At 39.2% G+C, this 26,661-nt stretch overlaps 1 protein-coding gene across 6 annotated transcripts in view; it reads left to right on the top strand.

Moving 5' to 3' along the window:
• Positions 1–26,661, top strand: part of DMD (dystrophin) — a 767,992-nt gene that overhangs the window by 716,663 nt on the left and 24,668 nt on the right. For 3 of the 6 annotated variants that reach the window (XM_062488103.1, XM_062488102.1, XM_062488106.1), the window contains 7 exons: positions 7,833–7,999; positions 10,074–10,185; positions 15,198–15,334; positions 16,111–16,149; positions 20,666–20,731; positions 22,025–22,090; positions 25,191–25,349. In XM_062488103.1, the coding sequence (XP_062344087.1) occupies positions 7,833–7,999; positions 10,074–10,185; positions 15,198–15,334; positions 16,111–16,149; positions 20,666–20,731; positions 22,025–22,090; positions 25,191–25,349 (746 nt within the window). The remainder of the gene's footprint in view (positions 1–7,832; positions 8,000–10,073; positions 10,186–15,197; positions 15,335–16,110; positions 16,150–20,665; positions 20,732–22,024; positions 22,091–25,190; positions 25,350–26,661) is intronic. The other 3 variants (XM_062488104.1, XM_062488107.1, XM_062488105.1) reach the window with 2 other exon arrangements.

Here is a 26,661-nt window from a genome sequence, read left to right as displayed (position 1 = left end):
TCCTTCCACTCCCTGAATAGATAATGCCAGTTTTCTTTTAAAGAGTACTGAAAGAATTCCTGTCCTGTAGGTTGAGGAATACACAGCAAACTGGAAACTCTTTTTCAAACTTGTAAATTATTTAATCTGGGGAGGAAGAGAGTTAAGGGAATTATTCATACTTATCATAACTAGCAGCAGAATGCACAAGATGAAGACAGCTGCCTAATGAAAAGGTAGAGGAGGGGAGGTAATGTATGGTCTGTGATTAACTCTAAATGCTTCTTCTACATTACAATGGAAGAAAGTTCTTTTCCCATCTCCTCACTGTCCCTGAGGGGTTTTTTTGTTTGCTTCGTGAAGGGGGGAGTTGTTTGCTTTTTTGCCTGCTGCTCAAGTTTTATTATGTAGTAGTTTCAGTTCTGCAGTAAGCAAAACACAGCAAGTGTTTTCAATGAATATTAATGCTTGGAAGTAGACTGCTTACACACAATGACTATGAAAAGAATCTAATTCTAAAATCACCACAAACTTCAGTTGTGATGGGACATTTACTTTCTGTATTTTTGACATTTCTTTTAACAGATTAATTCTACAAGATTTACATTTTACTGTTTTTGTCATTCATGTCATTCACCTTTTATAATTCTAATCTGTACTTGGTGTTGTTTCAGAATGAGTGTTTTACAGGGCTAGGTCCTGGGTGGATAACCCACGCTCATAAAGTGTGCACGGTAATGTTGATAGCTGTGTTAGACCCTGCTGGTCCTTCCAAGCCTTGACTTACATGTTGAGCTTGCAAGTGACACCAACACAAAATGATTATGCAGTAAATCCATGGGAAAAATTTTGTACAAATGACCATCCTCAGAAATTTGGATTCCCTGGATTCTGTTATTTTCCCAAGTGTATGTGAACAGCACTTTAGAACACCATTGAAAAACTGATCAGGAAAGTGACCTCAGGATCTGGCAAAACAATAGGGTTTTTTTTAAAGAGGGCTGCCATTCTGTGTATTTGCACTAGGAATAAAACAATATAAAATCAAAGTGATGAAACACACCAAAACCATTTTTTAAAGTAGGAAGAAGACTCTTGGAGATAGTCCTGTGCAGGTCTGGGAGTTGGACTCAGCAATTCTTGTGGGTTCCTTCCAACTCAGCTTATTCTGTGATTTTGTGATAACTGTTTGTTTGAACAAAATGAGTTATCATGGTTGTCATTAGAAATGAAGACATACTGCCAGCAGGCTGAATGTTGTACCACATCCAGCTGCTGGCATTTCTAGGAACAGCCCAAGCACAGCTGGACACAACCTTTGGCATGCCCAGAAATGAAAACATCAGAAAACCATCTGTTACCTGCACTGAAAAACAGATTTTCTTCATACCTGCAATAGGAGGAATGTCATCCTCTCTTTTTTCCTCTGGATAAAGCTTCATTTTAACTCTCAGAGTGCAGGTTGGTTTCCAAATGGGGCTGCAGCAGAACAAATCTAGGAGGGACAGAAAGGGGAGAGTGGCTGAGACAAGGAGGGGAAATAGAGGAATAGGTGGGATGGAGTCCCTGGGAGCAGAGCAGAAATCCAAACATAGGGAATGCCCTAATGAAGGCGAGGGAGAAGGAATTAAGGAGTGGAAAATAAGGATTACTCTTAGGGAATGACAGGAAGAACAGCAGTAAGAATAATAGTGATGAAGGAAACAGTGTGGGTAGAATGAGGCATGAAATAAAGGAGCAGCCAGGAATGGAAATGGGAAAGAGATAAGAGCTTTCCATGAGAAAGGGAGAAGGGGAACACTGAGACAGCCTTTTAGTGTTGTGTGGTGGGTACCAGGATCCACAGGGCAGGGGACAAGCACAGAAGTGCTGGTGGGGGAGAACACAGAGCAGCCCAGAAAACAGAGAGGCTGGAAAAGCTGGACAGCCACGCAGTACTGCTGCTCCCAGCAGCCTCCTCTTACTGGAATGAGATAATTCATTTTTGAAGAATATTGTGGGAGTTCATAGTTTACCTTAATGCATGGAAACTAATTTAAGTCTTTCTTTGTACGCCCACATTGAGGAATGCTTTTTCTTTAGTTTTGGGGTTTTTTCTTCCCTTTTTTCTTCCTTCTTTCTGGTGATGATAAGCTAGCAATATAATTGCAGTCATGTCAGAGTCGCAACAATTGTGTGCTTCAGAAATGGTTCTCCCAGTTCCCTTAGGTTAGGTGCCCTGGCAACGGCCTTGTCTGTCTGCACAGCAGCAGGAAAAAAGGGGATGTTTACTGTTCCCAGAGATAAGAGAGGAAATCTCTCCTGCTTTTTGAAGGGTGAGTCCTTGGGAATGAGGTTTGGGCAGGGAGAAGCCCAGCCCTGCTGTAGGCAGCAGCCTTGCCTGCTGCACACCTCTGCTCCTGAGAATTGGGTCCCCTTCTCCTGAGGCTGCTGCTCAAGCCCTCCTGCTACTTCTTGCTCCCCCAGCATTGACTTGTGCTTTCTGTAGTTTTCTTCCTTTGTGAGAAGGTGCTGGGAGAAGTTGTTAGGAGGAGAAGGATATCATGGGAATCATCTTTCCTATCTGGGGCATGGGTGTCTAATTTCTGCTTTGAGATTTTAAAGAAAAAAATACTTTTAAGTTCAGAGAGCAAAGTGCTTAATCCAGTGACCACTTGAAGACTGTATAGTTCTGCTTAAGCTCAGAATGCATCAAAGCTGTCTATAGATCCATGAAAAATTGAGTGAATTCAGTGTTGCTGCAGTGTGAAAGAACTTCCCTTTCAGTTCTGTGATGAGTATGCTTTTTAAGTAAACAGGATAGGGAAATGATATGGAAGGACGTGTGGTTTTAATCACAGTGGAAAATTATTAATATGCTTTCTTCATATAGTATAAACAGGACCTAGGAATTCACATCACTGCCTTGGATGAGTTACTGTGACACTGGGACTTTGAAGAAATGTGACAAGAGAGCAGAGTGCAGCTCAGATGAAAATGTCCCTTGCCATTTCTCAGTCAAATGTTGGATAGTTAGTTTTTGGTTATAAAATGCCTTAAGTATGCTTTCTTTCAAGGATATACTTGAATTAGATGTACTTGATGTTAAAAGTAGAACAGATGAAACTAAAGAGTAGTAAAATGTGTGCAGTTAATTCATACATATTTTTTAAACCTTGTTTTGCGTCACTTTGATGAAGCAAAGTATTTTGATATTCCGTATTGTATAGTCTTCATTACTAGATTTTACTGCTTGATCAATGGTAAGGCAAGATCAGCCTGCTTTCTAAAACCATAGAAGTGTATCCAAATCTGGTGTGTTTACTCAGGCAAATAAAATCCAAAATGGAGCTGTTAGTCTTTTTAGGTGGCGTTTGGGTGTTAGAAGTCCTGGACCAGGACCCTGAAAGTGACTTTGGCCATAAATTCTGTGATTTGAGTTAGTTGGACAGCTGTTTCTTGCGGCACTGCTTATTGTTTTTATTTTTGAGCAGCTAGGAATTACCAGTACTGTGTACAAATAGCTATATGTAGTTATATATACAAGTCTGTATGAAAATAACTTAACAAGTGCAGTATTACGGTTGAGGGACTCAGTCTCTTTTAAGAGAATCAGGCAGCCCTTGTTTCTATTCATAGGCTATTTCTTCTGCTCCTGACTCTGACAAGAGAGAGCTGGCCAAAGGGAACTAGCAAATCCTTCCTCAAGCTGCTGTTCTGTAAATGTCATAGAACAGCAATCCTGGTTTTATTTCAGCAGGATTTTGTGAACCTGTGCCTGACTTTGGAGGCAGTCTTGAAGAGTCCTGCAAGTGAGCTGCTTTCAAAAGCTATTTTAAAATAATTTAAGGGGTGGGGATCAGGAAGATGGTGTTCAAGTGTGGATGACATAAAACTGCACTAATTCACTTCTGGGTTCATGTTATTTTATTATTCTTTGCCACGACACTAAAAACATTGACTGGCATAGTCAGTGCAATCAAGCACAATGCAGGAGTGGAAGACAAGGGTGAACAGGATTAGGTGTGACTCTGGGGAGACAGGGTTGCTGTTACTGGCTGCTCTGCATTTTTGGGCTTCAACAAGTCATAAGAATCCCATCCCTCGGTTTGATTTGTCAAAAAAAGTATTTGCTAATGTAAAGCTTTCCACCCGGGGTGAAAAACACCGTTAAATTAACAATGTTAATTTATTTCCAGTCAATTTTATACACTGCACATAAACAGAATATAGCTAATCAGGAATGTTACCAGAAACTTCTGCTGTATTATCTGATTCAGTCCAAAAGCATACCGCATTGTTCATGTAAAATCCCAAGTGTATTTTATAGCATATTTCCTGTTATGGACAGACAAAGTTAATATAGCATTGGATACTTTTTCAACTACTAGCTGGAGGAAGAGAGAGGGAAGAACAAAAAACTCATCTCCTAAGTATTGCATAAAGACGCTAGCACCACCCAACTTCCTATTTCCCCATTGTTTCTGCAAAATAAATACTGAAAAACAGATGTCTGGAACATAATGAATTTGAATGTCCTCCATACCAAATTGTTACTTATAAGTTGGAAAGGCCTTAATGAATTTTACTTTATGATTCACTCTGTTATTACCATAAAAATTGGGAGTTGCACAGAAATGTGTTCAAGAGAAGAACCATTAATATTCTTTACAGCTTGATCTTGTTGCTTCAGATATGAACTGCATGAATTCAGTCTTTTTCCTGTGTGTAAAATTTTCAGCTACTGCCTTACTGGATTTAGAGATTATTAAAAAAAACATAGTAGCAGTTGAGAACTGTCTGTCCTGTACTGTGTGACCCTGACCAGCTTTTCTCCACGTGGCTTTAAATCTTCATGTAATATAATTCAGAACCAGTTCTGATACATTTTAATGCACCTAATCTCTCTGAGCACAGGTTTTGTACAGCCACCATCCGGAGCTCTGGGTAGGCAGCTATTGGGACTGCTGGCAATTGACAGTGACTGCAAAATTAAAATAGATCTAGGGTGTTACAGAAAGTCTTTCATTGCCGCAGCATTTTCGCTGCAAATTTAAAGCAACTACAAGTGGAGAGCAGCGCATTGAGCAGCTCATTCTTATTCTGACTGCAGCTTGCACTGCAGCATTTCCGTACACCTCGTGTTTTTCTATTAGGAATGCTATATTAAAGAGATCCTCTTAATTTTTTTTTTTTTTTTTTTTGAGGCTTAGAGGACCTCTTTATAGAAAGTGTAGTCTGCTAGGCTGGGTAGTGGTTTGCCAGTGTAGTTGCTGGCTGAAGCTGGATCCCTGAGTGAGTCACAGAAAGCTTTTCCCCTGCCCCTTTATTGCCCTGCCTTCTAGCTGAAAATATAGATGGTCATATTTTATAAACATGCCTTTCACTTAGAAGTTCCAGAATTCATTTAATTTGAGTGAATTCACTGATGTACTGTGGCAGAAGGCAGTCAGTATTCACTGCTCTGAACAAATTGCCAGAGTTGACTGGACTTTATTGTGCTTTTGATATTCTATTTTGGGGGGGCCTCACTAAATTCTGCAACTACGTGAAAAAACATAGAACTAGGGTTTGATGCAGGAGGCTTCAGAACTATTTCAGCATGTATTCCATTTAATATAATCCTTTAGTGAATATCAAATTGTGAAGGACTTTATCTGAATAATTCTCAATATGTTCTGATTTGATGTTTTTACCCCAAACATCCAAAAAAGGATGTTTTTGACTATATTAGAAGTCCATGTGTATGGATCCCAAGTGTAGTTGTAGGAGTTTTTGGATGGTTTCCCAAACTAGCATCTCAAAAAGGAAGCTCTGACCAACAACCTTTGTTTCTAATGAACTAAAGTATTTCAACAGCATTTTAAGTCAAATTTAATGCAGTGCATTATTCAGGGTGTACTACAGGGTTTGTATTTCACATCTTTTTTGTGGGTTTCTGTCTGGGAGGCTGCATTTTTCTTATCCTTCAAATATCAGTTAATTTGTTTGTCAAGGTTATAAACACTGTTAGATTGGAAAAAAACCCCAAAACTACAGGTAATTGGTTTTCCCTATAGTTCTGTCTCCTGCAGATCAGTTGGGATTTTTTTCTCAAAATTCATTGCTAGCATTTTTAGTGGAATAAGGTTTTAGCTAGGTTATACTAAACTCAAATTTCGTGAGAAACTGGAGAAGTAATGAGAGCAAGCATAAAAATCCTCAGCACTCAATCCCCTATTCATCTTGGTCCATTTACATGATACATTAATGGTTATTATTTATTGAAATGCTTCAAATAGGTTTGGAACCACAAAGGAAGACAGTCAGCCTTGTGAAGTTTAAGATATAAAAGACTGGCCCACTGAGAGCTGTATTTGAAAGCCTAGAGAAAAGAGAGACTTTCAATATATTCAGACCATAAATACGCTGTTGCGGAGGGTAGCATGGAAGGGAGTGTCTTGAGGAATTGGAATTAGCAGGCAGTGATGGTTTAGAGAAACAGAGCACGAGCCCTCTTCATCACTGGGACTCTTCCCTGTGTGGGTACATCCTCCCTTCTCCCACCCTCCCCACCAGAGCCCCTTGAGGTTTCCACTTGATCCATCGCCTCGCTTTCAGCCCTAAAGCCATCTCCCAGGTCCTCAGATAACCAGTTTTGTGGAGACTTTGTGACACCCTGCGTGACGGAGGGCTGTTTCCTCTAAACACCGACTCCGTCATTCCACTGTTCTCTTTTAAATCCCTTTGAATGCTTCTTGCCTTTGTTCTGCACTGTTCTTTGCAGTGTCCAGCCTGCTGGTGCAGTGTGACCTCTGCCCATGCACAGAAATCACTACTGTCCCCTGTTTCCTTGTGGATTTTTTCTCTTTGTTTTCTTTTTTCCATACTGTGGGTGCTTCAGGTAGGGAGGATGTATCATTTTTTGGGGGGTACATGGTGGCTGGCACAATGAGATTTGGCTCTGTGACTGAGCTGCCTTGAAGTTACTGTGGAAGAGATGCCTGAAATGTCACACTGGATGGGATGGGATGGGATGGGATGGGATGGGATGGGATGGGATGGGATGGGATGGGATGGGATGGGATGGGATGGGATGGGATGGGATGGGATGGGAAGGCAGCAGAGTGCTGGGAAGTGTTCATAGGCTCTTCTGCTGTTGGCAAAGAGATGAGTGTGGGATGTCATGGAATATGAGAATTGTATTTTGTGGGACAGAACTGTATAGTGTTTGCAGTCAGTGATGGGAAATTTAAAGATCTGGTGGGAAGAGGGTGTTTGAAGCATTTAAGGAGAAGGAGGATGTTCAACATCAGACTTTAGAGAGATTTGAATGATTTTGTTACATATGCATTATGAAGAAAGGTCAGTGTGATAATGAAAGATGTTAAGGAGAAAGGAATTTTGATCAAAAGACATGCAATTTTTAGGGCTTGGATAACAGTTTTTAAAATAGGTGAGAAGCAGTGATATGTAACTTCAGATAAGAGTGACTGGGAATGTGAGATCAGGCATAAAAAGTGATCCTGTAAGTGGATGATTTTCTTTGTGACAAAGTACATGGTAGTGCTGTCATTGTAATAGAGGGAATAAGAGAAAGAGAGGTTTGAAATACTAATAATACTTTTCAGTTCCTAGCTTGAAGGCAGGATCCTGTTTTTTGTTTGTTTGTTTGTTTTTTGTTTTTTTTGGTTGTTTTGTTTTTTATGGGTTTTTTTTGTTGTTGTTTTTTATTTTTTTTTTTTTTTTAAATGAGTAGTTGGACTGGAGGGAAAGCTGGAGTAGACTCCTGGAAGAGATACGGAGTTGACAAGAACAGCTTGAACTGTTAATTAGCTAATGAGTGGTCGTATCAACTGTGCTCAGCCCTTGTCATTTTTCCCCTTGTGTTGCAGGCCAACAACAAACCAGAGATCGAAGCAGCCCTTTTCCTGGACTGGATGAGGCTGGAACCACAGTCCATGGTGTGGCTGCCTGTCCTGCACAGGGTGGCTGCTGCTGAGACTGCCAAGCACCAAGCTAAGTGTAACATCTGTAAGGAGTGCCCCATTATTGGATTCAGGTACAGACTCTATTTCAGCTGTGCGTGCTTCTGCTTGGTGGATCAAGAGCTCTGCCTGATTCCAGGCAAATCAAGAGCTTCATTTTATAGGGATTTTGTTCTTGGAAAAAATAACTGTGATGGGGACACGAGGTAGAGTGGCACCTAGACTGGGTACAGTGCTGTGAGACTTGAAGAGGACAATAGTCATCTCTCAGTTAAGATATGGCCCTTCCTCTGTGTCCCAGTCTTTCCATGCCTCAACAAAAGCATTGTTGGATTGCACAACTGACACAATTTGCCTTACATTCAGTGTGTCCTGTGCAGTTGCTTTTTCTGAATTGGATCCTAATGATTTGCTTTCTGTCATAGAATAAAGCAATGAAGTGCTTTGAAAATTCTCAGGCATATAAAAGCTGCATGTGCATTTCTCAGAGAAAGAATGTTGGTGGAACATTAACCTGGAGTGGGAGAAATGGTGCTGGTCTATTTGAACATCTGGATTGACACCGTGGTTACTATGGCAATGAATAAGTCACTGTGTTGTAAAATGTCTGTGTGTTGGTGTGCCTGTTGAGAAGCCACTTAAGGACTAAGTAAATACTCACTTTCAATTATGCCTAGACTTGTTTTATCACTTTGCTTCGCAATAGCTGCTTTGTATGGTTTCTGCCCTTTTTACACACAGTCTTCTTTTACCACTGGCATTTCTCCTTCTGTGTTATTGTGTTGTTTACAAAGAGCTTTCTGTAATTTTGTTTCTAAAACCCAGATAGATAACAGCAGCAAGCAGTGCTGCACAAAAAGTCATCATTTTGCTCTAACCTGGGAGCAGATGAATGTTGCTTTTATGCATGTAGTGGGGCAGTGCTTTCTGCTACTGTTTCACAGACAGTGAGAAATGGTGGGAATTATGAAGGTATTTATTGCTTTGTTTTGAATCTCAGGCTGTTGCTCTAATAGTCTAAATTCTTTTCCTTTTGCTTTTTATTCCCCATTAATATCTTAACTGGGAAGTGGTAAATATTACTAAGGAAGAGCTATGGATTGGATGTGAGTGATTCAACACATCCAGAAAGTATAATAATTTTCCCATTCCCAGATGCAGTTTATGTACTGTATTACTTAAACAGTTTTTTTATAAACCAGCCAAAGACAAGTAGGTGGAATTGAAAGGTGCAGTCCTTGAAAATATCAAAGCATGGCAAGTGAATGGATAGTCTGTTATGAGCACTGAGAACTCGAGAAGTAGACACTGGAGCTCTGTGTTTGTGTCTAATTTTACTTGACTGATCTCATCTGTCTCTTAAATTTATATAACAAATCTATTATCATGATGGTAGAATCTGTCTGTCACAGATTTTTTTCTCTGTCTTTGCAATTCATTGAAACCCTGTGTACACACTTGACAAAAAGATACTGTATTGGAAGGCTTTTAGAAAGCTAATACTGTGCACCCAGTTCATGTAAAACAATGTTCTTTTGAGGTCGTTGTGGCTGAGCTGCTTCGTGTATTTGGAACAAGACAACCCTTATGCCTCCGGCTCTTTCAACCACTTCAACACAGCAGATACAACAGTTAGCTGCCTCATAGAGCTGATGAGATTAAATAATGGCCCAAAAATGCATTTGGAGTTTTGCATGGATGGAATGCTCTGCAGGAAAATTGTTTTTATAGAGGTGCTAGGAAGGACACGAGGGGGCTGCCAGAGTGATTTACTGAGAGGACATTACTTTCTTGAATTTTCCTCCTGGAGGACATTCTGTTTTAGGAATCATGATGAAGAGCAAAAGATCTTTAGTTAGTGTTATAGTAATAAAAAGTATGGTAGTGTCTTTCATATGTTAAAGGTGAGTGGATGTGTAGAAATCTTCACTGTTGCCCAATATTAGAAATTTTTTTGAAGATTGAGATCTTTGACAAACATCTGATGCAGCAGTACCTGTCCCTCAGGGCAGAGGAGTATTGCTGGGCGTTGCACACCATGTCACATCTCACAAAAGAGAATTTACTAACACAGCAAACCTGATGAACTGATACAAAGCAGTCACATACAAAGCTCTGAAGCCGTGAATTTTTTTTGTCCTCTTTTAGGTACAGAAGTTTAAAGCACTTTAACTATGACATCTGCCAAAGTTGCTTCTTCTCTGGCCGTGTTGCAAAAGGTCACAAAATGCACTATCCCATGGTGGAATACTGCACACCAGTAAGTAGCTGTTTTACTGACCCTTACTGTCCCTTCTTATGTAGAAAGGAAAAACTTATTTTCCTATGTGCAAAGTAATGAAGCATTAGGACTGCTTTTCTTCCGCATAATTAAATCTCATTTTATATACTATACATGCCAGCAATTTTCAGTGCTTAGTCAAGGATACTCCAGTGGTTTGAACTGCAGTTCATTGTTTGCACAATTCTGTGTCATAATGTATTATTGTGTGCTAATGACTTGTACCGTGTTCAGTGCCATAGCTCACTTTAAGGATCCCCCTAGTAGCACATGATTTGTGGAAATACACATTCACATCTTGGGTTCCAAGGTTTTCTCCATATCAGTGTGTGATTTTTTTTCCTCCTTTCCTCATCAGGTTGCCACTTCACTTGCTTTGCCCCACAACACTATGGCTGCATTTTCAAATTCTTCACTGTTTTGTAGTTCCTGTGTATTGTCTGATCACTTGATATAGAATGCCAGAGAAGTTCTCATGGTTGCAAGGTAGATTTCATTTCTGAATGGGAGAATCCAGGATGTTCAGTACAGGGTGCTACAGTGATGGTGTGGTGAGGGTCTTCACCCTTCTTTCACAGCTCCCAAAAGGATTGGTTTTGCATAGATGTTTCTTTCCTGCCTGGCAGCTGGCAAAGGAAGTCCTACATTTCTCTCCCAGAGATGCTGGGAGAGAAATGCTCCTTTTTCTTTTTGACCTCTCAGGACCAGTGCAAAGGGGCATAAATTAGAGGCATACTCAAGTTAAAATTCCACCACATAGCAAGACAGCCTTTCAGCTGCCTTTGCTATTGCTTGTGTTGCTCTTGGAGCAGTGCACTCTGGTCAGCATTTCCTGGTGAGATGGGATTATTCCTAGTTTCCATCTGTTAGTAGTCATAAATGGTGAAAATAAAACATCAAAGTTATACTTGGGCTACCCTCATAAAATTGTATGAACAGAAATTATATTAACAGAAATCTTCATCCAAGCAAAAAGGCATGGCCAAAATGAAGTAACGACTCTCAGCTTTTCTTAGAGACCTAAAAAAGAGAGAAAAAAATTATGTCTCTAAAATATTGTAGTAAAGCAAACCTAGAATTTCTGTTAGTTATAACTTAGGGGTAGTTACTTGCATTATCTGTCAACTTTTACCTTTCAATGGCAGTATTTCCTGCAAATCTCTGCAGGGGCAGCCAATACACATTTGCTGTCTCTTTATTGGTATTTGTTGGCTGTGGTTTTCAGCGCTGTTCCCCAGGGACTGAGGTTGCTGGAAGGGCGATTTGCCTGAACTGCTGCACAAGTCAGAGGGAATTGCTGGTGCTGCCTGGGCAGGTGTGAACATTGCAGGCATTCCTAGGGCAGGAGCTCATGGTCTGAGTCGTAGGCAGGGTGAGTGAGTGAGTGAGTGAGTGAGTGAGTGAGTGAGTGACTGACTGACTGACTGACTGACTGACTGACTGACTGACTGACTGACTCACTCCCTGGGAGCCTTCTTTCCACCTGCAGCCGAGCCCCTCCTTCCTGGATTGACTGTGGTTTTGCTTTGCACTTTGCCACTCTTATCTTGATAAGAATCAACATGGAAGATTTGTGAGTGGTGCATTGAGTGCACAAACCAGTGTCTCCCAACTATCTTCTTGCCCTTTTGATGTGTTTTGGGAAAGAGGAATAAAAAAGGATTACAGGATGCACCCCCAGCTTGCAGCAACTCAATGCATCTCTGCATCCAGGAGGTTTGTGTTGTCCCTGAAAATACGGATTACTAAGAGGTGAACATGGTGGTGAACAGAAAACCTGCCACCATGTCCAGTTTGCTGGATCAGAATAAAGAACCATTCACAGCCAGTGGATTTTTCCCTGAACTCCAGCAACCCGTGCTAATGTGCCGTGCCTGGCTGCACAAGCAGCCGGCTGAATTAGAGAAGGATTAACTGCGATGGAGGGGGAAGTGAATGTGACACACAGCAAGCCCCACTCTTTTTTGTGTTGCTGCTATTACAAAAATTTTACCCAAGTACTGAGGGACTGAACATCCACTGAAGCTATGTCTAGTTTGTAATTGTTTGCTAAATAAATTAAAAAGGGTGTGCAGGTAGCAGAGCATTTATCAGTCTTCCTTCACACTAATCTCTCACCTTAAAATGCCTTTTGGCAGATACAAGACATGTGAGGCCTTCTTTGATAGTATCTTTGCAATAATTCAGTGCACACTTAAGCATTCTGATATTTTTATTCTCCTTCCCACTTGGTATCAAGAAATTTTTGAGCACTGCAGTCTTTTAATTCTGCTTAGGGTAGTTTTGAGAACTCATGCTAAATACATGAGAGATGTAATAATTTTCCCTCTCTTGTAAAAGGTTGAGTCAGAATAAGGGCAAGGCAGTTGCCAGGTTTTCATTTAGACAGAAAAATTGCTACAATTATTCCTGAAAGCAACACAGCTCAATTTATTGTTCAGAGATAGGACTTTTAAGGAGGTTTCAAACAAAGCATAGAGGACAACTTATAGACTGAGAGGTAAATGCAGGATGATTTTTCTGTTAGGGTTTAATGAACAGTGACACATGAACATAAAAACCACCTTGTTGGCAGGAAATGTGTCAAACTGATAGACCTGTCTACATCTAGGGTTTCCAGTTAGGGCTGAGGTCTGGGGAGGAGGTTGGCAAGGCACTATCTTAAACCAAACTGAGAGAAGTCAGCTGGCAGGAAAGTTATTCCTATGTGAATAAAAACTTTCTTATTAAATAGTTCAGTTTCAGAATATTTTAGGAACATGCTCAACACGTCTGCCTATATGTTGCATTGATTTAATAGAGCTAGGATGTTGAAACTCCACTGTTTCTTCCTCATAATCCAGTTCTGCTGGGAATTTTGGTCTGGATGATTTTACTCTGAAAATCATACGTAATAAAACATATGTGGAGTAAATCAGAAGGTTTGGCTGAAAATAGCCTCAGTTTATCATCTTTTCCACGTACTAATCACTTTTTCTTTACCTTTCTTGAGCTCCTTGAACATTTTTTAAAAGGCATTTGGATCTTATGAGAGGTGCCTGATGCTTTTAGTTGTCACTAGAAGATGTATTTTCTTCTCGCTGTTCTTGTGGAAGCAGCTAGATTGGGATGTTTCTGTGCAAGCACAGCATTTTGCTGTTTGGTTGTCATGGAAAAGGTTCAGAGGAGAAAGGGGAGAGACCAGTCTCAGGAAGCTGAAGCAAATAATATTTCACTGCTAATACCTGAAAACACTTAATCCAAAGTACAGTCAAATGCAATAGAAAGTGTTTGCAACATGAAAGATAGGGCCTTAATAAGGGCTTATAAATGCAGAGGTGAACAACTGGACAGAAAGCTGTGCTTAGTCTATTTTTACTGAGATTAAATATTAAAAGTTTTTCTGTGTTTCCAGCTGATGTGCTCTGTGTGCTCTCTTGATGACAAGCTGGTTAGGAGTTCTGGCAGGCATTGCAGATGGAATTCAGCAGAGGGAATTCCCTCCTCCAGGGGCATGGACAGGGAGCCACCTCATAAATCTCCTCTCTGGAGTCCTCTAGGTGGTCTGGGCACACTTCATCCCTCCCTTCCCCAAATATCTTTACTTCTGATTGATTAAGGAAGGGATACTTATTACCAAACATTATCTCAGTTTCTTGAAAATACAGATATTGCTGTACTGGCTCGTAGCTTCTGCTGTGTCACTTCTCTGCCAGTCATTGCTTACACTGAATTCTCCTGCCAGACAGACTGACCAGAAAGGGAGCCAAATTCTTTCCAGCTTTACATGAAGCTCATAGGTGTCGTGTCATAAGTACAGGAATGATATTTGCCTTTTCTGTTCAGTCTTTCTGCAGATATTTTTTCAGGGTATCCATAATTTTTCTACCTCTTAAAAAGCTATGTATCTGTATTTGAGCACCTCTATGAAGGTTGGCTTAACTGATTCCAGCACATCCTTCCCCTCTATGCAGAAGGCATAGAACTCAGTAAAAATGTCTGGAAGATTGACTTTTCCCTAATTTCTTTCCTTTAAATTAGATAGATTGGAGAAGCAATATTGTTATGTGGGTCAGGAGGAACTTAATTTACTGTGAAAGATCAGTACTTCAGGGTCTAGTGTTTTTGCAAGGTTCAGAGAAGGGAGTACAGCCTGACTGAAGTAATTGAAGTCTTACATTAAAATTCATCAGAGAATTGCCTGATTCTTTATCAGGCTCTCAATAAGTCTTGCATCTTCACTGCAGATATCCCTGAAACTCTTCATGACTCTTTCTGGTCTTTCTCAATCTATGTTGTGCTCCTCTGCTGGTCTCTACAGCAGCAAGGGAAACCTGCTGCAGGCAAGGGAGTAGAAAACTTTATGCAAATTGTTCTCTGAGTATTGATCTTAAATGCATGCCAGCTTCACATTGAACAGCTGCAGGAAGAAATAACTGATCTGAGAGCTTTCAGCAGCTCTCACCTGCTTTTTGTTTCCCTTTGATCAAAATATTAATGGGACAGAAGGCTGAAGAGGGAAACTGGAAAGGTACCTAGAGTCTTTTATAGATTGACAAGTCCATGAGATTAGAAATGCCAAGCATGTGGTAAGAGTTGAGATGCAGACAGTGAAGCACCCAGCTGGACACACGGACTGGCTGGGAGTCTTCCACTACAGCCATTTTAGTGCTGAACCAAAAGTTGGCAAAGAGTCCCCCCACAGCCAGGTGAGGAAATAACAAATTATTGTCTAATTATTACTTGTCTTCTTGAGATCATCTGAGGTGAGGCATGAGCCTGTAAGGGGGTTTTGAGACTTCTTTCCCTCCTTCCTCCCCGCTAGCAGTGTCTGTGTAGTGCATTGTAAGGTGACAGTGATGGACAAATAAAATTTGCTGTTCCGGGACTCAACCTGTTGGCAGCTCTTGGTGTGATCACAGCTCTTCCAAGTGACCCAGCAAAGGAAGAGGCAACTGAAATACAGTGACAACCTCATGAAAGATGATTTCATTGTGATTTGTGGCTTTCAGACAACTTCAGGAGAAGATGTCCGTGACTTTGCCAAGGTACTAAAAAACAAATTTCGGACAAAGAGATATTTTGCAAAGCACCCACGAATGGGCTACCTGCCTGTGCAGACTGTCTTGGAGGGAGACAACATGGAAACGTGAGTAGCTCTGAAGTATCAAAGTAGCAATTCATTTGGTACACTCTTTGAGCTCCCCAGCTGGTGCCAACTCCTTTCACTTCCTAAATGCATAAAGCCTTTTTATGTCTTTCATTTCTGTTTACCTCGCCTGGCAGGAAAACACAAGCTGGGCTTCCAGTTGCCATTGCCTTTATCTGCTTTCACCTGTTCTTATACAGGAACTTCAGCTTCAGTTAGCAAAAAAAAAAAAAAAAGTAGCCACAGTCTTACTGGTAGTCTTACAGACTTTAAGTTTGATGCACAATTTGGAGGCTAATGATACAGTCATTTTTTTTTTTTTCTTCCAAATGGGTATCTTTTCTTGGTTTTATTGTTTTAATTAGGCTATGGTGTTTGTGAACCTTCTAGATGATTTCTCCTTTTCTCAGCCAATAAATTTAGTTTTACTAATGGTCTTTGATGTCTTCATGGGGAAAAGAAAAGCAGTAATGATGCACATGAAGTAATCAATGACTTAACCCAGTTCCCTTTGTTTTTTTACATGTTTAATCAGTTGTTTAATGGCAATTGCACACAGCTTGTTCTCGCTCTTTCTCTTTCTCTTTTTAAATTTTAGATATCGAGGGTTTTTTTCTCACTTTTTGGTTGGTTGCTCTTCACAGCCATTCATGTTGGTCTGTTGGATCTGTTCTGCTTTTCAGTTATTGTGACTTTTTTTTTTTAACTTTCTGTAATTATTTTGCTGCTGAGTTTCTTCTGCCTTTCTCTTCACCTCCTCATTTTTTGTCTTGCAGTCCTGTTACTCTGATCAACTTCTGGCCAGTAGATTCTGCGTGAGTACTTTTGCTGAAGTGTGCTGCTGCTGCTGCTACTGCTGCTGCGCTCCCTCACTTTTTCTTTTTGTTTATTTCTTCGTTTAGTTTTACATGAGATCATTTCCTTCTTTCTTTATTATTTCCTTTGATGCACTCTCTGAAGGAATATTTTGTTCCCAAATGAGTAGATTAAGATAGATCCCGGAATTTCCAGCAGTCATGGATTTTGCACTGTGTACCCTTTCTGGAGTATGTATTGTTCATCCAATTAACAGGGGTTTCGTGCAGACCTACTAATGCTTATCAAAGTTTGTCATTTAAAAGCCTGTGTTTCTGAATAAGTGTCAATCCTCTGAATGTATACTAAATGCTTTTTGAAAGACAGAGATTGAACTTGATATGGATTTAATTCAGTTTCAGGAATGACACAGTTTTGCAGATAAAGCTATAATTTGGTTTTATGTGCAACCGGGCACACTTGAATGCCCCAGTTAATCCAGAGTTCACTGGGCATTTTATTACAGTCTTTTAGATACATTCAGATTTGTGGAGGCAGGTTGAAATGGGAAACTGTATACTGTATTTTTCAGAAGTTAAAAAAGCAGAGGTTTTCAGCTGTGGAATAGATTTCCATTCTTGCACCACTCTAGCACATGCATTGTCTTACTGTTGTAATAATAGCCTCAGTGTAAACTAAAGATAGATATATATTTACCATTGTGGCATTTGCTACTTCTAGTGTTACACAGATGCTTCTAGAATAATGTTAAATAAGGATTAATTTTAATTCACATATTGATAACTAATGAGAAACCAATAAACAGATTTTTTTATATTTTTATATGGTGAAATGTATATGGCTTGCACCTCCGTTGAACTTTTTGTAGAATAAACAAAAGTGAAATGTATACATTGGAATATTGATTTATAATTTTCATTGGGAGCACAAACCCTTGGGAAGCTAAGGGAAGTGCTCTACCTCTAGGAAATTTAAGCAACCAAGAAGCACATCTAATACTGCAATCCTCGTAAGGCTGAGAATTCACCCAGAGAGAATGCCAAAAGTCTGGAGCCAGAATGAAACAGAGGGGCTTTGAGCTTGAGGATGCACTTTTATAGATGCAACTATGGATCTAGACTCCTTATATTTCAGAACAATTGCAAAGTTAAAAGTAACATTCGAAGAAAGCTTGGATCATGTGGAATGCCATCTCTGTGTCTGACATAAGATGAAATTAAGCTGTCATAACATGGTTATTTCTAGTTACTTATGGTAATAACATTGTGGTGTGCCTACACCAATAGCTTCACACCAAAGGTTTGCTCTTACATACTACAGGGAGTTTAACTCACCTGTAGTACTTGAGAAAACCTGAGAAATACTGAGGAACAGGATTTGTGCAGAGAGGTTGCACTTTTTGTCAAACTGACGTAGGTATTTTCCAGAGCACAGTCCTTCCATCTGGTATGACAAGGAAGCAGAAAAATAAGAAATTAATAGTGGCTGGAAATAATTGCCCTTAATTTTGTTCTGCTAACTTTATTTCTTTCCTTCATGCTATAGCACTTGACCTGCAATTCAAGCTACTGAGCTACCCAGGTTTAAAACTGTTTCTTGGTTACAGGGTGATTCCAGCTTCAGCAGACAAACCAGTTATCATAAACTTTCCCATGTTTTCTACACTCATGCCTTTTTCTGGTGCTGTCATGCCAGTTCTCTGGTTATCCTAGAAGTGCCTCAGAAAAACATCACCTGGCAGCACTCAGCAATGCTAGTGCTGTTCTGACACCAACATGTGGTATACGTGGAACTGTTTATAAATAGATTTTTTTGTTGTTGTTGTTGGAAGTTAATTGTTCTTACTGTTTTTTATCCAGTATTTTGCCCAGATACGCTGCTTGCCAGGCATTAAAAGGACAGTTCACAAGTTGTGAGAATTTGTATCTTTTTACTTGAACTGTGATGATACAATGATACAAATACAATTTACTTGTTTCTACACTTTCAAGAAGCATCAGCTAAAATGCTGAACAAAGAAAAATACCCTCATTTTGCCAGCCAGGTCTCTGGGAGTGCAGGGAATTGCAGCAAGGTGGTGTTTGCCACTTGGTCACCACTGGAATTCCCAGGCTGCTCCTGCAGACCCCAGCTTGAACAAGGCAGCTGTGGAGCCCTTGTAAAAGGGATGGTTATCTTGGCTAAATATTGGCTGTGTCACTCAGCCTTCCTGCTGACTGTTTGAGGTGATTAGGTGTGCTGAGTATGTGTGCTCAGAAAGGAAGGACTGTGAGCTCTAGCACAGGTGGTCACTAAGAGTATGTAAAATATAGCACAGTCATTCCCAAGTTTCCTCAGAGACTGGCAAAAGTTCCTCTGAGCAGCTGAATTCAACAAAAAGCAATGCTTCTCTAGCATGTTTACTTTCTAAAGCAAACTTGTAAAAAGCTGTCTGAGGTATAGCTCCATTGCAGTATGTTCTGTAGCAGGGACAAACCTGGAATTGTAGCCTCACTCCCTGCTTGCAGCTGGCAGAATCATCTCCAACAAGTTACACAACAACACGTTGTCTTTTAAAAATATATGTTTTTATATGTATTACACATTTTTGTCACTTTTGAAGTTGCATCATAATTTCAAGGCAGCAAGAATATATTCATGCAGTCAAACCTGACATTTTGTCATTCAGTACTGCAAGAAGAGACATCTCATTGCCCAGCCAAGTGCTGTGTCCCTTCTTTCATACTGGTACAAATACATGTGCTATGCCAGGGTGACAGGTACTAGGAGGATGATTCAGCTCAAAATTGAAACTACTTTTAACACATATTTCCTAGTCTATGCACAGTAATAGCATCTATGTTTGTGTGTGTGTTGAAAACAGGACCTCTTCTTGCATTGATGGTACCAGTTAAGACCAGTTTAACATCAGCTGTATGAAAAAAAAAAATAGAACAAATGAGGGTAACTTCAATTTTTCAGAAAAGCATCATTCAGAAAACCACCATTATCTTGCTCCATGATCCACTGCTCTAAAGAAATTTTATCTTTTTCCCCTCCCTTCCCTGCACATTTTTACACAGAATGGGATATTGAGTCACAGAGAAGCAATTGCCCATCCACTGAATCTCTGCTGTACTGAGGAACTCTGTGAACTGAGTATTTGTCCTCTGGTGTGCTGTAGTAATGCTTGAATATGTGATGAGTACAAGTAGAGGCCAAAGCTCATTTCAAAGACAAAATGAGGTTTGTTATACTTGGCCTATAATGCCTTAAAGAGGAAAAACTTTGCTGTTCTGTGAGAACAGATATTAATGGTAAAGAATTTTGTGTATCCAGCATACAGCTCTATGAATTCAGGAGGATCCTAATCTAGAGCCCTTTTGAGGCTGATTAGAAACCTGGAAGCTGAGAAGTCCTTTAGATTTACAGCAGAATTGTCGAACTCCTAATATGGGAACATTACAGACCAGAAGTTTATTACAGTTTTGGTTTATAACAAGTAAATACAAAACTTTTCAGCTTGTGCAATTCAATACAATCACTTTTGGGCAGTCCCAGCTTGAACCACAGTATCCATCAGTTCAAAATGGGGAGAAACTCCTTCCTCAGTCAAGAGTTCCAGAAGGAGAGTTGGCAGAGATGAAATAAAGGGCATTTGAAATTTAGCAAAAGTATACAATTGCCATACAATTTAGGAAGCTTCATCACTTTTTGTTAGCCTAGCACCTCTCAATACACATAGATTGGCTAAATCCCATGTGGCAGCAAAGGGTGCTATCTGAACTGCATAGGCAACATAATTTGATGTTTTCCAGAGCTGAGGCTGTAAGAAACTATACTCTAATTGGTAAGAAAAGTCCTATGAATTGTTTTCATCAGCAGAAAACTGAAGAGGACCTCATACCATCTGCCAGGCAGAAAACCCAACACAATTTAGTGTCCCCTTGTATAACACACTGAACTACCATTGAGATTGCAACTGTTGAAAGACATTAGGCAAAATCGTCAGTCTGCAGTGTGTTATTAAAGGCTCATTTCAGACATTTTATGCTTCTTGTATTTATTTCTAGCTGCTTGTGGAATAATTCTTAAAGGCTCTTTTGAGTGGGATGTGTTGGAAGCAGATACTGGAGCAGGGTGGGCAGCAGAGGAGAGGTTCCCAGGAGAGGTTCCAGGATTTTGGCAGCCTGTGCAGGGCTACATGTAAAGCAGAAATGCCAATGAAGGAGGCAGGTGTGAAGGGAAAACCAGGGTGAAAGCTCTTCTATAAATCCTTTGGAAAAGGCTTCTTTGGGAGTTGGTGTGAAGAAGAGTTGTGACAACAGATGGATTGCAAATGGTCAAAATCCCCAGTGTGGCACCACAAAACGTTGCAGTGATGACTCAAGGAGGCACACAGCGCCTGGAGTTCTAACTTGCTTTTTATCAAACATGGCATAAGGCATAGAGATATGAAGGTATAGGCATAGCTAAGTGTCTTTTTACTTTTAAAGGGGTATTCTTTGTGATTAATCAGTGTTTTCTGCCTTATAGGCCTGCCTCGTCCCCTCAGCTCTCACACGATGATACTCATTCACGCATTGAACATTATGCTAGCAGGTATGAGACCAGCTGGACATCAGGCAGATCTTTCTCTAAGATTACTTTAAAAAGAAAAAAAAGAAGAGCTAGAGGCTACCTGAGCACTTCTTAAAGAAACATAAAATTTGGGGTTTTGCTTTCCAGGCTCTGGGATGCAAGAGCATCATCCGTGGTTGCTGTTAACCAGTCTGTCCTGACTTGCATGCCAGAGCACCTGTGTGGTCAGAATTGGTCTTTAGGTCCCTTGGGGTCCTCATTGAGCTGTGCACTCAGTTATTTTAATAGGATCTGTGGTGGTAGGACAAGAGGTAGTGTTTTAAACTAAAAGAGGACAGATTCAGACTAGATGTAAGGAAGGAATTTTTGCAATGAGGATGATGAAGCACTGGGAGCAAGTTGCCCAGAGAGATGGTAAATGCCCCATCCCTGAAAACATTTAAGGTCAGACTGGACATGGCTCTGAGCCAACTGTTCGAGTTGAAGATAGCCCTTCTCAGTGCAGGGGGGTTGGACTGGAGACCTTTAAAAGCCTCTTCCAACCAAACCCTTCTATGATTCTTCATAGGGTTTAGTTTTTAATATGAACCCTGATATAATAGTACAAATGAGAAGAGCAGAAACCTCCAAACTCTCATATGAATCTCAGGTGTCATAATTTTAATTCACCTCATGAAACACCACAAACAAGATTTTTCCTTGATTTGGAGGATTAAAAAAACTATATATCACTGCTTTAGTTCAATTCTCTGCTTTCATACTGCTCCTCAGAATCAAAAACTGGATTAATTGTGCAAATGTTAAAATGTTTTTCCACCAAGCAAGTAAATTTTCAGGGGTTGAGGTAATGAAAAATAGTTATTCTGGCTTCTTTCTCTCCTCCACTATCACTTGATCAGGAGAGGTGTTTCTGAATTATGCAGGGTGTTTAGGAGGGACTGAGTGTGAAAACTAATGAGAAATGACTGTTTGTTACAGTTTTGACAATGACATTGCCAGGTACATAGCAATTTGTGTAATCCCCTGGCATCTTAAGGCTTTTCTTTGATTTTGGAATTAATTAATCAAGAGAAGTTGGAATATAACCTCTGAGAAAGGGCTGCAAACTTAGAAGTGAGTTTTTCCAGGCCATTGTAACAATCAATCTTTTGTGATAGCTTATGCAAAACCTTTGGGTAATCAACAGCAAGTGTAAATTAATTTGAGTTTCAAATTCATCAAAAACTTCACGTTCTTTAATTCTTTCCAGAATATTAGAACAAAGATTTTGAAAAAAATAATTGGTTTTAATGAGGCTTGTTTATTTTTCCACAGGCTAGCAGAAATGGAGAACACCAATGGTTCTTACCTAAATGACAGTATTTCACCTAATGAGAGCATGTAAGTATCTGTTTTCATGGTTTTGACATGTATCTTCTTGGGAAGGTTAATAAAGTGCAGTGAAATTTTGTAGTGTTGAATTTGCATGGCCATGTATCACATCTGGTTCAATTTAATGATATGCTCATGTCCTTTCAATTCATACCATAGTGTCTGGATTAATGGCTTATAGCTTAATACCAAATTTATACAACAAATTATTGATACCTTCAAAAATAAAACTACTTATTTCTTTCCAAAAATTACTGATATATTCAGCACATAATTTCCATAGTCAAATTATGGTCATCATCTGATAAGTTCTAAGGACGAAGATACAAAAAAACCCCTTCTACCTTAGTTCAAGCTTAGTCATGGTTAAATTGCTGTAAGCTAGAAAATGCTGGTGTGGGAAGAGAATAATACAAAACATAAGTGAGGCTAAACAGAAATCTTAGATCTACAAATAGCTGAAATACATTGCAAGTGTAAACCAGGAGGGACCGAACATCACCGTGAAATACTAGCAGTAGTAAACTGCAAGTTGTACAGATCACTGACAAGCATTCGTTGTATTACTTTAAATGTAGAGTTACAAAGAAAAGTTTTGATTTTTAAGGAGTAGTTAAATCTGATATCTCACTGAAATCCTTTGTGGTTCTCCTCTGATAATATTCTTAGTCTTGTTTATTCTCTGAATCAAAGGACATAGAATTAACTGTGAGTAATGTTTCTAAAGACAGCACAGAACCAGCTATGTCATGGGTGTGTTTGAAAATTTGATCTTGGTTCATTAACTGTGTAGGAGAAGCCATAGGATGGATTCCAAATCAATGAGATATGAAAACTTCAGCTTCTCTAAAAACGTTTTTATCTATTCTACATAATCTCATCCTTATCACAGTTTAAGGGATAAGTTTTTTTGAAAATTCAGACCATTAAATTTGTAGCAGTCCTTTACAACACAGAATTCTAGCCAATTGTTGTTCACTTAAATTGAGATTCCAAATGAATAGCATTTTATGAGGTTGATTCTGAACCTGTGAGCTCATAATGTTATTGGATAATGATACAGCTGTTTCTTTGTTTCAAAGTAGTTACTCTTTTGACTTGGTAGGATTGTTGCCTACCAGTTTTGAAAGAAAATCCCCTGTAGGATCAAGTACGTTGCTGTAATATATTGGTAAAGGGGAAAGTTAAAATGACACCTCAAAATGAATATTGATGCAATGTCAGTGTAGTTTTGTGCAGTTAATGAAAAACTTTGTTTCCAAGTCATATGCTAATTTTGTATTATTATAGATAGTAGTAACACTCTAATAGATGGAATTCCATGTTGTCCCACTGAAATATTCCAGTATCCTGTCACAGGAATCATACATACAGTTTATCTCTTGTATTACACTTTGGTCTTACTGTTCAGTTCATTTTTTTGATCAATTGGCAGTTGTACTATCATGATTCAGTTAATAAGTTAACTGTCCAGTTTGTTCCTCAGTTTGTACTATTAAAATGAGAATATAACTGTGCATTATTAATTTTGGAAGAAATATTATCCAAATAGATACAAATTGCAGCAGAATCAAAGTGTACCATGAATTCACAACTGTAATTACTTCAGTTTTGCTTGTCAGATTATGCTTAAGTATTATTTGCTATTTTTGCAGGGTTTGGATTATTTGGCTAATCAGTACAGGTAGAGTGATAGATGGCAACAAGGAAGGCAGGAAATAAAAACACAACATATCTATTTATATATCACAAAACATTTAATTCTGTAGTGTCACTGCAGTGATGTATAGAATACCTGTGCAGGCTGAAAATCACACAAAAAGAGTATGCTTGTGAAGTGACATTATGTTGCAGTAGTTATGTCACTTGTTCACTCTTAGTTCACTTAAGATCCATAAAAATACTTATAAATGCAAAGCAGTGGTTTGAAGGAAATCACAGTTTAAGTGCTTCATGAAAAGTATAAATTTAGGAACTGGCAAGCCTCTCCTTTTGTGAGAAATTAATACTTCTCTTCTATCAGCTAATGTTAATGTGCTCTACATTGCTTTGGCACTCCTGCAGTCATAAAATTGCATCATTAACATTTTCAGGAACAAAATGAAAACAAGGAGAATTACAATTTTTGAACAATAACAGCTGTTCAAAATGCCTGTTAAATTCTGGTTTAGAAACATAACAGGAAAAAACCTAGACTGACTAGACTGAATTATTTTGTTCCATGAGATCTCCAGCAGCAGTGTCATTTTTATTTACCCTGTCTTATGGTGTCATGGGAAACATTTCATGGTTTCTCAGTGACCACTGGTGTAAATTGCATTGCTTAGGGCTTGGATGAATCTCCTTGGAACCTAAACCACATCTAAAACAATCCATGTAGTTGTGGGGGGTGCTCAAGATCTTCACAATTGTATTTCCTTTTCTATTCCAGAGATATTTCTGTTTCAGATGGCAGGCAGCTTCAGGGGCAATAGAAATAAAGAGATCTTATGTATTAAACAGAATATATTTGTATTCTGACAGTGTACATCAATTTTAAATTTAAAAAAAGCCAAACATCTGAGTGGAAAGTTACATACTTTCATTATATTAGTTCAGGGGTTTTTCTTTGTTTACCTAATTTAGAATTTTGTAGAGAAAAAAATGGTTTTGTTTTTTGTGGTTTTTTTTTAAATTTAGACAGCACATGCTTATTATATAAGGAGAGTTTTTAGGTACAAAAATAAATGCATTGCCCTTGCTTGAATAACCCTTCCACAGTGCAGATCAGGCAGCAGAAGATTGCAGGTTTTTTGCAAGAAAATTCCTAATTGTAGTTTGTTAAAAGAGGAGAGCTGAGCTTGTCAGCTGTTGCAAAACTTGGCTTTAAGTGTCTGAGAAGCAGAGAAGGAGGGAGGTGGTCTCTGCAGAGAAGGAAAATTACCAGAGATTCATTGAAACAGGTCAGCAGATTTTGCTTTAAGGTGCACTGCTCTGCTGTTGGTTACAAAGAGTTCAGCAAATCTCTTTGTAAGAAATGAGAGACTGGGAGTGAATCATCTCCTTGTACTCACTGTGAAGTTGAAAAGAAGGAAGGGAACAGCCTGTTTTATCCTCCTCTGTTTTCCAGTGATGACGAACACTTGTTAATCCAGCACTACTGCCAAAGTCTGAACCAGGAGTCCCCCCTGAGCCAGCCCCGAAGCCCTGCCCAGATCCTGATTTCTCTGGAGAGTGAGGAAAGAGGGGAGCTGGAGAGAATCCTCGCAGACCTTGAGGAAGAAAACAGGTGGGTTATACCACCAGCTGCTGAATTTGAAGTTAAAAGTCTGCAAAATACTTATACTTTACAGATAGATGGAATTCAGTTTGGTAAAAATTTTAGGGATAAAATGAGTTGTAAAACTGCATTTTCTTCAGACAAATGAGTAATTTCAAAATGGCTAAAAATTGGGTCCTCTTTCCTTTCTCTTTGTTTGGTGTTGCTTGTTGCCATTTCTTTAGTCTTTCAATACAAAGTGTCATTTACCACTTATAACTTCAAATTTAATTAAAGTTGCCTTCATTAATCACCATATAAAAAGCCCAACTGGATACTTGAAGCATCACAGCACTGCAGTCCTCTTTATACGGTACTCTGGAATCTTGGGCCGTCAGCACAAAAAACCAGGAGATTTTTGACCCTGGAAGATTGGTAATTATAACTGTGAATTACCAAAACCAGACTGTAAGATGTAAACTGTTTAGTTCTACCAAAAAAACCATGGGTTTGTTTGTCTTCTACTCTCTTCAGCTTTTATTGTAGAGTCTATTGGAATTTTCATGCTCTTTTTTTTTCTTGTTTCTGTAAGAGCTAGGTATTTCTGCTTACATTGAGGGTTTAATGCACTAATCATTTACCTTAGGCTTGTCAAGGAAATAATGTAAGAGTTGGCAGTGTCATAGATCTTCTCTCCATGTATGTCTTCTTTTGATGGTGCTAATCAATTACAGTGGCTCCATCAGAGACTTTTTATCAGGAGGGTTTGGGAGAATGGAGAAGTTTGTAGGCATCAAAAATGGGGAAGTTGTTTCACACAGAAAACTGTAGTAAACAAAGCTCTTGCTCACTGAACAGCTGGGAGATTTTGTTTGAAACAAACCACAAACTTCCTACTACATAGCACATAAAGCCCAAGTACTCCCTTAAGTGGAGAAAAATCAGTATTTTGAAATGAGACATCATTTCTTTTGCATGCTCAGGACTGTAGCTAGGAAATATCTAGTAGCTAGTACTATACAGATGATAAGATATCTTTGTTTTCTGAAGATGGGTGTTATTTTTTTAAGCAGCATTATATAGTGAATCGTGGAAGAAGAAAAAAATTGTAATGCTTTTCTCTCTGTATACAAAATAAGCTGCCTAGCAGAAAGGAGGGTGACTTTTAAAGCAGACTAGTTTTTTAATAGAAAGGTAGTATTTGAAAACTAGTATAACATGGAGCTAGATAGCTAAATAAGGTAAAAAGCCCTTTGAGAGTTCATGCCTTAAATTTCTGCATGGGCATTATTTAATTTAGCAATTACTGATGAGGGATAGTAAATGATCTCTGGCAAGAATT

Source organism: Cinclus cinclus, chromosome 2 (genome assembly GCF_963662255.1).
Source record: "Cinclus cinclus chromosome 2, bCinCin1.1, whole genome shotgun sequence".
NCBI lineage: Eukaryota > Metazoa > Chordata > Aves > Passeriformes > Cinclidae > Cinclus > Cinclus cinclus.
The sequence above is the reverse complement of the archived record's forward strand: the minus strand, read 5'-3'. Positions and strand labels throughout refer to the sequence as shown.